The sequence below is a fragment of the Sebastes fasciatus genome, chromosome 18 (genome assembly GCF_043250625.1).
Source record: "Sebastes fasciatus isolate fSebFas1 chromosome 18, fSebFas1.pri, whole genome shotgun sequence".
NCBI classification, from domain to species: domain Eukaryota; kingdom Metazoa; phylum Chordata; class Actinopteri; order Perciformes; family Sebastidae; genus Sebastes; species Sebastes fasciatus.
This window is the reverse complement of record NC_133812.1, coordinates 24,509,118-24,521,957: the sequence shown is the minus strand read 5'-3', so window position 1 is coordinate 24,521,957 and position 12,840 is coordinate 24,509,118. Positions and strand designations below refer to the sequence as shown.

Here is a 12,840-nt window from a genome sequence, read left to right as displayed (position 1 = left end):
AGCTCTGTGGATGTATTCTTTTTTTAACATGATTTGTCTACATAAAAATTTTATCAATAACCCCTTAAAAATACAACTTTCCAAAAGTCTGTGTTTTCTGCCTCTTATCAGCGTCGAGGCAGCTGTGGCGGCGTTCTCCCAGGCCCGGGCCCCGGGGATCTACAAGGGAGAGTACCTCAAAGAGCTTTTCCGTCGCTATGGTGACGAGGAGGACGCGCCCCCTGCCCCCGCGCTCCCCGAGTGGTGCTTCGATGACGACGATGGCGACGGTGATATGGACGATGACGGTAACGCCGTTGGCCAGGAGTCGGGCCCCAGCTCCTCTGGGTCGGCGCCCGGCAAGCGAAAGAAAGAAAAGCTAAAACTGGTAAGACTTCCTCCAGGAAATGGACTGTTAAGTAGAAAATCTGCACGACATGGACCTCATGCAGGGTGATGGAGGGTCTGTAGGGAGGCTTTTCTTCTAAGTGATGAAGCTCTTATGTTATATACTATATATATATATATTTATTTAATAATCCAATAAATTTGATGTTCAGATTTAGAGAACGTGACACTTTCTATCTCCATAGCTGCTGGCAAAGATATAATTTTGATTAGATAAAAGCCGTCTCCCTGTCTTTATGTGAAGCTAAAGGTGAAATGAGAAGCGTCAATCATCTCCAGTTGCACATAATTGGATTTCCTTTCTGTTTACATTGAGATGAAGCTGAATTTTGAGTAGTTAAAAGAAGCTTATTATTTACCGTTAATCGACAAATCTAATAGTGGAGTTATCTATCTATCTATCTATCTATCTATCTATCTATCTATCTATCTATCTATCTATCTAGATGGGTCTAGAGGGAAGAAGAGAGGCGAGAGCAGCAGCAGCAGTAACTCCTGCAGACTGCATTACTTCACTGTCATTAAGAAATACTGTCTCTTGGTTGACTGGCCTGCCTCAGAGTCAGACTGGTTTGCAGTCAGTTGGCTGTTATGAAAAGAAACTTCATAAAATCTGTTCAAAAGTAGGAAAAAAAAGGTGACACACCATCAAATGAAACAAAAGCCTGGAGAGCCTGAAACACGTTTCAACCATCGGCCCTCCTCAGAGTCGATAAAGAAATGTGCGTGGATGAAATACTTTTGAGTTTAAAAGTAGAAACACTGCTCTGCTATGTTGGACAGTACGTACTATAGATGAATCAATAATTGGCTTCTGAGGAGTGGAGTACATGTGGCTACAGTTTGAGTTGGGGAAAGTGTCCCCATCCTGATGGGTTAGAGATATTTGAGGTAGAAGGGGAGTCAAAGGAATCTGATTTCTGTCTCCGGTGGACTCCACTGCGATATATATATATATATATATATATAGGAGGAGCATCATTATTGATTAGTCTGCTGATCATTTTCTTGATTAATCAAATGCCAATGAAATATCAAAACAGTAAAAAAGAAATGCACATCACAATTTCTCAGAGCCCAAGATGACAGTTTACCATCATAGAGCTGCAACAATTAGTCAACTAATCTATTAGTCGGTCGACAGAAAAGTAATCGCCAACTATTTTTGAAAATCGATTAATCATTATTAAGTCATTTTTCATGTGAAAATGGCAGAAAATGCTGTTTTCAGACTCTCAAATATGAATATTTCCTGCTTTTTCCCTGTTTTATATAATTAAACTGACAGAACAAGACATTTAAAGACATCACCGTGGACTTTGAGAGACTGGGATTGGACATTTATCACTGTTTTCTGTCATTTTATAGCCCAAACGATTAATCGATTAATCTAGATAATAAGTGGCAGATTAAACAATAATGAAAAAAATCTTTAGTTCCAGCCCTACAATATTATATACGACACAGAAATGCAACAAATTCTCACATTTGAGAAGCTGTAACTAGTGAATGTTTGGCAGTTTTGCCTCGAAAAATGACTGAAACCATTAACTAATTATCAAAACACTCGCCAATTAGTTTCCTCTCGTTGGCTAATTGTTTAATTGACGAATCATTACGGCGCTGAACACCTCCCGTGATAATGACTTAAGCCATGTTGCCCAGCCACATCTTCACTGAGGCTTTCCAAATTGAATAATAATAATAGATTTTATGGGTTTTAAAGATTTCATTGGAAATTGACAAAAAATAGATAATTCAAAACAAAATATTGAAAAAATATAATAAAATAATAATAAATACAATAAAATTAAAATAATAAAATAAGTAATAATGATAATAATAAATATGACTAATAAATTATTATTACTAATGTTCCTTGCATTTTTTTAGATTGTTTTGTGCATTTTGTTCTAATTTCATTTCCACAGCTTATGAAGACTAAGACCTCCCTCTAGATGTGGAGAATAAGAATTATATGACCATGATGGGACTTTCTCTTCTCGCTGCAGCCCTTCATACTAAAAACATATGCACATAATGGCACTTGGGGTGACATGTATTATCATACCATATCTGTTTCTGTTCTAATTGGCATATATTACCATATTATACCAGTTAGCGAGGCTCACCTGGGCAGATTGAGGGGGGAAAAGATCATGTCAAAAGAGAAATGAGGTGAACAAGTAGGAATCACTCTTAGCAGAGAAAGGAGCGCTACAGATGTCGTCAATGTTTCTCTCAAAGCAGGTGGGAGATATCTGCATAAACTAGGAGTATAGGGGTGAAGGTAGTGAGGGAGTGAGGAGGAGAGGCGGCAGTCTAGTTTCCCGGGAGATGAACAAGGGTTTATGAGTTGGATTCAGAAAATCATTAAAGTGAGAATTAAAAGCGGAGAGGTCAAAAGAAAAAACTGGATTTGTAATATTTCTACCTGCACACAGGGATTCATAAAGCAAAGAAGCAGCTGTTTGTGAAGTATCACCGGGATTTAAAATGTTTTTCTTGCATGTGTAGGAGGGTATGAGTTCAACCTTGTGTTTTTCTTCTTCTTCTTCTTTTCCTCCCAGGGTGCAGTATTCCTCGAAGGCGTCACAGTGAAAGGCGTCACACAGGTCACCACACAACCCAAACTAGGAGAGATCCAAAGGATGTGTCAGAGGATGGCGGAGTGGGAAAAGTAAGAAGCACCTCCCTTTACCCTCCTCATGCTCCTCTGGGAAGCCCTGTGGGTCTGTGTGTACACATACTGTATGTATGTGGGTGTACTTACTCATATACTGTGTAGTGAGTCACTCAATTGTTGTAAATCACCTGTTTTTTGTTTTTTTTAAATCTTGACACTTTCAGACAGGCGGCACAGTCAGGAATAGATTTCTATTTTCTGGAGAAATATGCTGCTGTTGCTTTTTTTTTTTTTAAAGAAATTGCAGGGAGTCAGCTCTACTGCCGCGTCTTCTTGTCACAGCAGCAGAAGGAACAGTCAACGCTGCTATTTCCAAAGTTGTTGTGTTTTTTTGTTATACCTGTAAGGGTGTAATATAATGAGATCCAAATATAGTTACTAACCCTCTGAGACCGGCGGGGTCGTCGACGATCCCGGCTGACATTACTGTATTTAAGAGGCTGTAGCGGGCTCCTTCTTTTAAATCTAGAGTGGAGATGCTGGTTTCCTATGAAACTGGACGACCCAAGCATACTTGAGACCTCAAAAGTAGGGAGGATTTGGAAACCAAAGCGGGGGGTTTGGAGGTCCTTTCCCCAGAATGAGTTTCAGAGACTTTGTTTCCTGCATTCTGCTGACTTTTAAAGAATGAAAATTGCAAATTAATTATAATTATGAAGCACACTCCAACAGCAGTTTTACGTTAAATACTTTGGATTTTACTTTTAATTTTCAGGAAGGAATATACAGAGTAATCGTAGCTGCTCTGGTGTGAACTTTTCATTCATTCACTCATTAATTTTCTTTTTTTTAAGATTATGTTTTGGCCTTTATTGATAGTGACAGAGAGATAGTTTTGAAAGGGGGGGAGAGAGAGAGAGAGGGGGGGGATGACATGCAGCAAAGGGCCACAGGTCAGACTCGAACCCTGGGCCGCTGCGGTAAGGACTCAGCCTTGGTACATGGGGTGCCCGCTCTACCAAGTGAGCTATTGGGAAGTCCCAATTTTATTCATTTTCTACCCCTGCTTGAGTACTTCTTTCTCCTACTCTCCATTTCTCTCTCCGTCTCTCAGTCACTGAAGGTCTTCGCAGACCACTGCGCTCTGAAACACGTTATTTTTGAATAACTTGCGCCACACCACGACGGCTTTTTGCTGCATCGAAGCAAAGCCCAACTTTGGGTGCAGCGCGCACTTACAATGTGTCAGAGCAGCTGTATTGTTGTCCGGGTACAGTAGGGTAGGGTACAGTATATATGCACTGTACCGTGCCAGAAACCGGGTGAGTTAACAAAAAGGAAAAAAAGGGTGTAAATATTTGTCATTAATCGGGATAAATACGGGAGAATTGTGACCCCAGTGGGAAACCGGGAGAGGGCAATGAAAAACTGGAGTCTCCCGGGGAAATGGGGAGGGTTGGCAGGTATGGGCCCAAGGCATCCATTGTATGTGCAACCATGTCATGTCTAGCTTGTCGGGAAGGGGGCTAAATTACTCCCCAAAGTTAAAGGGTAAATTTTGTCAAGGGTAAAACTGCACGCAATCTTTGAAGAATGAACGAATAGTTATTGATGTTCTTTTTATTTCTGATTTATGACTAGAACAACTTGACACACAGTGCTGAGCTGCATCTCAAATTCATCTTCAGGTTCCCAGCTTTCAGATGATGAACACCACTTCTATGTGGCATCTACTATTGACCTGCTATCTCCGCATAAAGACCCTCTGTACCGCCCTAAAAAAGACAAAAATGGGTGTATGGTAAAAAGGGGTGGAGTGGTAGAGGTTAAAAAATGGTCTTGATATGGTCCTGAAGTTTAACTTTTAAGACAAAAAACAAGTTAAACGTAGGACAGAGAAGTTTTTTTTTATATAAAGAAGCTAAAAAATACTTTTTAGCAAAGTGCAAGTGCCATCCCTCAGTGCAGAGTGCAGTGACTCCTCAGGAGTGCACTTAGACACAGACTGGCACAGTGCTGGTTTGTTTCAGTTGGGCGTGGCACACGATGCACCCCTTGTGCCGACATGAATTGACGACTCTGTGCGGCACGCGAACAAAATGGCAGATGTACCGGCAGCATCGTAAAAAATAATCCGAACAATGAAAACATTTTTGACACGGCTTGTTGTGGCTGAATCCAAGCAGAAACAGGTACTGTGGAGTCTCTGCCAACACTTACACGCTGTAAAAAGGATGAAATTAAAACACATCACAGCCTCTCTACCACCTGCTGTTTGATTATTAGCTGGTAGAGATTCAGCGTCTCATACCTGTCACCTCATATGCCGCCTGGGCTCCATTTAACCAAATTTTCCCCGCCCTAGCTGCTACATAAAAAGATGCCCATTAGCTGTTGCCTTGGCAACAACTACTCTTCCTGGGGTGTATTGAAACATGCAAGAAGAAAGCTTATGTAAGATATTTCTTCCTACAATTATGTTAACAATATCAAATTAAGTCATTTGGGGTATTATTCTTAAACAATATTCAGTGAGTTAAAGAAGAAGTGAAACTCATCTTTTGAAGTCTTATAACATGGTATGATGTATTTCACAGTTCAGCTTATATGAAATGTATTTAACAGACCGTATATCTTTTTTCAACTTATCATACATTTCCAAAATATGGAGAACGTGTAGCCTCAGCTGGTCACTCCTAACTGACTTAGGAGACATCTGGAGCTCTCTTAGGTAATTGTGGGGCTAAGACCAAACACTTGGGAGCATTTATGCATGGCTCTTATTTTTTTGATTCTAAATGTTTATGCATATGGCACGTTAAATCTGAGTGAAAAAAAGGCTTACTTTTTTAATGCAATCATACACTGAGAGGGCTCATCTCTTTGCCAATGAAATAAAGTATTGACTCAGTTAATCTCTGCATGTAAATTATTAATTAAAAATCAATAGTGTTTTTGAGAATCAATACAGTATCACAAAACATACACATACACCTACAATGTATCACAATTTATTGCACGTCTTTGTTGAATACTTGATTCGTATTGATCAATGACGGCGTTCTACGGTCTGTTATTTCTTTATAGCAGACCGTTGCTATGTATAACAGACCGTTGCTATGGGCGCAGTTCTGATGTCGGACTCTGGCGGACTGTTTTTGTGTAAAATTATTGATTTGTTAAGTAACTAGCCATGTAATAAGCGGGATAATGTACAGCTAGCGGGTCATTGTTGTGAAATAAACCCCTTCAGGGCAATGCGGCACCCCGACGCGAAGCTTTACATTATCCCTAACATATTGAATAGTAACCTGTGTATTACGTTATGTATTTGTAGCAGGCTCTGGTCATTGATTGTAGTTCATATTTTAAGTTTAGACTTTAGCTGAAGTACATGTATTGGTGAGGGTTAGGCATAAAGTAGATTAATACCAGAGGTAAGAGTGATGAGAGTTCGCGATCAAATGAATGAATGCAAGTTAGAAACACAAATATAAGATGTTCATTGTTGTTGCAGGTCTGGTTTTCCTGGTGCACAGCCCGTCTCCATGGACAGACAAAACCTCCATTTCCTGGAACAGAATCCATACAAAGTCAGCTGGAAGGCTGACGGCACACGGTAGGTCTATTATTCATGGCTTTTCTTTGTACATAAATGACTCCTTGTCTACATGTGTCGATACAGGTATCGCTCTTTGTGTCTGATTGGACTAATTGGCCTCTCTTCCCCATTCATTAGGCCCCTTTTCAGAGTCAATACATGTATAGTGAGTTTGTGTCCATGGGAGTTGTCCATCAGTTGTATGTATCAGAGGTGTTAATTTACCTTTCTGGCTTGTTAGTGAAGACTGAGGAGGAACGCTAACATGACTTCTGTTTCTCATTAGATTTTGATTACAGTACCTTCGTATAGCTAATCAACCTGAGTGCTCATTAAGCTGTGGAGATTTTAAACTGGCTTCACTGATGGAGCCACAGACTGAACAGGAATAAGAAATGCAACAAGGCGTTTGTTCTTTCCTGTCACATTTCAGGTTGAATTTGTTATTTTCTCTATTGCCAGAAGCTAGTGTTGAGGGGGGAAAAAAGGGTTTTAGCATTCCACTAGTCTGCTGTGAAGCACTGCCTCTCTCTCTCTCTCTCTCTCTCTCTCTTGCTGGTGCAAATGTGCAGTATGCTGGTGAATATTTAATGACTGCAGTCAATTTCACAATTTTTACATATCGGTGCTTTAATTTCCTGTAAGAGTGAGACCAGCAGAGTACAGATTTGGCCCCTGACCGAGACGCTGCAGATGTGTGTGTAAAACGACTGCCGTCATCTGCAAATGCTTGAGAGTGTTGTGAAAGTTTTGCTCTTAAATGTGTGTAGAGAGAGTGATGATGCTGAGCTCTTCCTCTCCCGCCTGGAGCTCTTGTCCTTCACCCCCAATTTCCCTCCGGCTACTTGAAGAGTCTCGCCGAGTAGTGGCGCCTTATTTCTGCAGACATGAGAAACGGAGAGAGACAAGGTATGCTTGGTATGAGTCATCTCTCAAACTGCAGTACTATGAACTACTATGTTGGGAAGATGATATACTATGTTCTCTTCAACTTTGAACATTCAAGCAGTGAAATATAAGGCTGACATTGTTTTTTAGAGACTTACCTTTTAACAGTGGTTCCCAACCTGGGATCACAGGGGGGTGTGCCAGGATTTTTCTGCTCTGAGTTTGTCAATTTTGCTCATGTATAACTAAAATCATAATAACACACTTACTGGATAATTTATACAAAAGTCTGTATATAAAACTATTTAAAAAGATATATTTTTTTAGGGCTGTCAAAGTTAACGCCACTAATTTCTTTATCACATTAACACAACTTGCGATTTTTAGGCTATAGTCAGTTTTGAAGCTAGAGTAGACATTCTGGCATTATATGAAACTAGAAAACCTAAAGAATCCATTTGTACCAACCATGTCACACTAAATAACACTCCAAACTTACACTAAATTTTGGCGAGGAAAAACTGTCATGGCCATTTTCAAAGGGGTCCCTTGACCTCTGACCTCCAGATATGTGGATGAAAATGGGTTCTATGGGTACCCACGAGTCTCCCCTTTACAGACATGCCCACTTTATGATAATCACATGCAGTTTGGGGCAAGTCATAGTCAAGTCAGCACACTGACACACTGACAGATGTTGTTGCCTGTTGGGCTGCAGTTTGCCGTGTTATGATTTGAGCATGTTTTTTATGCTAAATGCAGTACCTGTGAGGGTTTCTGGACAATATCTGTCATTGTTTTGTGTTGGTAATTGATTTCCAATAATACATTTATACATACATTTGCATAAAGCAGCATATTTTCCCCTCCCATGTTGATAAGAGTATTAAACACTTGAAAAATCTCTCTTTAAGGTTCATTTTGAACGGATAAAATATGTGTGATTAATTGTGGTTAACTATGGACAATCATGCGATTAATTGTAATTAATTATTTGAATCGATTGACAGCCCTAATTTTATGCTACTCGGCAGCAAAATCTAAAGAAATATTCTGCGTCAATCCACATTTGTTGGTGTTTAGCCTTTCAAAAACAACATTTTCGCTGTCGTCAAAAACGTAATTTCTCTCCCGCTTGCCGCACACAAAGGGAGGCCCGCACCTTTATTAACAGGGCGGTCTAGCAGCCAATCTAACAACACTATAAATTACATTTATTTAACCACAATAACAAAAAATCTATTTTGGCTCTAACACTATTATAGTAATTTAATTAAGTTGCTACAAAAAAAAAAGATTATATTGTGTATCTGCATTCGCTTGGCAAATCCATCATCACTTTATTTATGTTGCTGAAACTGACGAGTTATATTCAATAAAGAAAGTTGATTTAATAAAAAAGAATAACTCATTAAACACACTGACTCACTTTATTTAAATTGAGGATTTTGTTCGAGTTGTTTTTAGGGTGATGGTGTCGAAGGGGGCTCAGCTTTTCTTATACATAAGTAGGGGACCTACAAGGAGAATAGGTTGGAAACCACTGCCTTACAACATACAGAATAAAGTCTTATTTCTAATGATCAAAACAAGATCCAGGAAAAGGTTGTTTTGCAGAATAATTGTGCTTGGAGAATCTATTGATACTCAAAAATTGTGCCTCAAAGGATCAGGCTGGCTGTATTTTATTTTCTCTAAATGTAAAAAAGTATTGAGAGTGTTGTGTCTTGTGCGGATTGGAAATCCCTCTGAGATAAATTTGTGATTTTGGGCTTCATAAGAAACTTGAGTTACTGCCAGTGTAGCCAGAACCTGATATATCTTATTCCTCTGTGCCACAGACCTCAATTGTTTCCAAAAACTATTAAAAACTATTAAAAACACATCAGTGAGTCACACTGTTGCACTGGGTAACATGTTCCTTCATTATGAGAAACGTGGGCACCGTAGTTTATTTTGAGTCAATACTCAAATATTCTTTGGAGTGCTATAAATCCTCGGGTGAAAGTATTCCCCAACAAGTGCAGTTACAACAAGGTTTGTAAGCTGTTTTTAAAGAATTACGTCTTCAGAAGGAACGAGTGGGTTTGGGGCTGCTGAGCCACAGACGGGGTGGAGAAGTCGGAAAGTATTGTGAGACTAATGCTGCCTTCAAATGGGGTCGTGTGTACCGTGTTCACGAGAAGAGTCCATATAAACTCCCCACCCTCGTGGTGTTAACAACCTTGTAAGTGGAAATTTTCTGAAAACTCAGAGTTCAGGAGTTGTGGCATATTTGCTGAGGTGCCGTGCCGTTGTTCCTAAAGCCCATTTTTCCGAAACCCCAAAATGTTTCCCTATAGCACGTTCTACTGAACAGAAGCACACGGCTAATTATTATAGCAAAATGACGAAGGTCATGGCGAAGGAAAATGTTGATATTCCCAACAGCCTGATCTTTGTCCTGTCATTATGCCTTTGCATTTCCTGCATTACGTTACACGCTCGCTAGCTTGCTAAATTGTTAACCTCGGTGGCTTCTAGGGTTGTCTCTAGAAGGGAGCCCTCAAATTGTGAAATCTGATTTGAGATCTGCAAAAACCCTTAACTATTCAAGGTCAATGCCTAACCTTAACTATTTGAGATAGATGCCTAACCTTAACAATCTCATGAGAGTTTCCCCAGTTTGTGGGCTCCCTTCTAGCCACTGCTGGCTTCTAGACGCCGACGGTAGCGTCCATGTTGCCGTTGACTATAAGCTGTGTTCTCGAACTTTTTTTGTTCTGGTATCCAGTTCTTATAATTAATTTTGTCATACTTTATCGCAAAACAAATGCAATACAGTATCAACAATACTGCATATAACAATAGAAATATATTGTATACAGTATATACAGTATTATGAAAACAAAGGATTCTGCAGTTCAGACAACTAGTAAATGTCCGTGTATCAAGAGTCTTTAAAGCTTTGGGGTTTTGTAAAGTGCTCAATACTGTAGTTTGTATTTATTGCTGCATTACATTTCTAAATGTTCTCACCACTTGAACGCAAGTCCTAGTGTAAACGACTTCCCATGTTGTAACCACAAGCTCACAAGTTCCATTTGAAGGCAGCTTAACACATTGTTGGTTTTGGTCTTTTTAATGGAAGTTGGTGACTAATATAGTAATAAATCCTTGCTGTAGTCCTAAATTGCTTTTCTAAGCTAATATTGGTTTTACATAATGTTTGGAGTTCAGGTGAATGATGGCTTGTTGTCTCTCTAGAGCTACTGTATATGAGCTATTGCTCCGTTGTCGCCCATCTGTTACACAACCAGGACCTCCCACCAGAATCATTTTAGTCTCACCAGAACATATTGTGCTCGAGTAATTTGTAGACTAATTTATTTATCCTAAGTGTAATTCAATCATTGTCCATCGGTGTGTGTGTTTGTGTGTCTGTGTGTGTGTGTGTGTGTGTGTGTTACATTAGAGATGAGACGGTCTTGGTACACTCAGTTCATTTCATACCTCCTCCTGCTCGGACACACTCTTTCTTCAAACTCTACATTCATTATCATACATAATGTTAGTGCTGCCCTTAATACGAGCAGCCCTTCCTGCCAGTCACTGTTTCCACCACTGGAACTTCTTTCCTGATAATTGGGACACCATGTAAAAGAGGAACCTTGGAGATGTGCTGTTAGTAAAACTTCACTAAATCATATATGCATCAGTAGAGTATAACAGCATAGAAAGGGGTGTCCCATCAATGATTTTTGGACTCTCACAATGCATTAATGTACTTTTCTGGAGCTGCGTCCTATCTTATAATAAAGAAATATATTTTCTAACTCCTATATCTGCAAGTTTGTTGACACTCCACGACAGTAACTTGGAGTTTCTAAGCACATAAAGGGTCACATTAGGTCCGTCTGACGAAAAACGCCTTTACATGAAACAAGCGAACCAATCACAAGACTCTCTACGTTTTTTTTTTTACATTGTTGTGTCAAAGTGGTGTTTGTAAAGAGAATGTCGCTCTCCCCGCTGGACTGCTTTCCTTTCGGTACATTTCACATTACTGAGACATGCGGTAAACTAATACTTTAAGGGTATTGCAATAACTTTCTAGCATCGGTATACTGTGCAACACTACAATGCTTTCACAGGTGATTTGACTTGTCACACAAACTTGTTGAATATTAAAATACATTACAAAAACACTGGCATTATTTTTATAGGAAAATTGAGACAGGCTGTAAAGTATGTCTGACGAAGGCTGTAGGTATTTGCAGAAGGGATGGATGCAGTGTTGTTAGATGGATATTCAAACTGTAGCCTCGCTGTGGTCCGCCTGCATGTAATGTAATAAAGCCGTCTTCTCATATGGGGAAAGCTTACATTTATAGGCACATGTTGAAAGCTGTGAGGGGACAGTCTGTTCTGGTGCTGCTGGTCTGATATTACTTTCTTCTACTGAGCTGAGAAAATGGATCACAGCTTCTTTTTTCAAAGCGTGCTACCTTATTAGTGCCTCGCCCGAGCTGCTATGGTGTTTAATTCATCCACCAAAATACACCACGTCTTTCTTACAGGTTTGGTTTTTGTGTGAAATTGAATTCACACAAAAGAAGTGATGATGAGAGACAGTTTGGTAAAAAAATAAAGTACAAAAAATCCATTTGATTTTTTTGTGATTAAAATTCCGCAGGTGTGGGTCATCATTAAATCTGGACAACATCTCAGATTGACGGACAACAAACAGCAGTATTACAGACGTGGGCTCTTCTGGGGTCAGTGGGTACAAACAATCACTATAAAAGATGATTGATTCCACTTTTAATCACCATTTATTTTGCTCTATTAATCCTAAAATCTCTCTAATGATGGGAAAAAGTATTAATATAATTCTGAAAAATTAGCTGCATCATGTGGAGGACTTGCAATGCATCAGATAATATTAATGAGTTTTGTACATTTTCCCAGTGAGATTTACTGGTCGCAGTGCTGCAGTGTAATTTGTCATTCTCGCCATGCACTGCACAGAGTGTGCATAGAATTTCTTATTAAATGTCCTACTTTCTAGCCTGTGGCACTTTTTAAGACCTGAAATGGATTTTTAATAGGAAATTTGTCTCTTCAAGGTGGTCTGGAAAGATTTTTCTCTTTGCGTTTTTTCCCAGAAGTCCTCACTTATGTGTTACACATTTTAAATCCCCTCCAGCTTTACCTATTGTTACCTGGGTGAGGATAAGAAAGTTTCCCATTCTATTTTTACTTTTAAAATGAGTCATTTACATTTGTTAATTTCATACAAAAGCATAGTTTTCTCAGGAAAAGGTTAAGTGAGCATCAACGCTCTGACAGATTTCCT

General features: G+C 39.4%; 1 protein-coding gene across 3 annotated transcripts in view; it reads left to right on the top strand.

Moving 5' to 3' along the window:
• Positions 1-12,840, top strand: part of rngtt (RNA guanylyltransferase and 5'-phosphatase) — a 114,059-nt gene that overhangs the window by 11,080 nt on the left and 90,139 nt on the right. For all 3 annotated transcript variants that reach the window (XM_074615775.1, XM_074615773.1, XM_074615776.1), the window contains 3 exons: positions 112-367; positions 2,958-3,067; positions 6,531-6,632. In XM_074615775.1, coding sequence (XP_074471876.1) covers positions 112-367; positions 2,958-3,067; positions 6,531-6,632 — 468 coding nt within the window. The remainder of the gene's footprint in view (positions 1-111; positions 368-2,957; positions 3,068-6,530; positions 6,633-12,840) is intronic.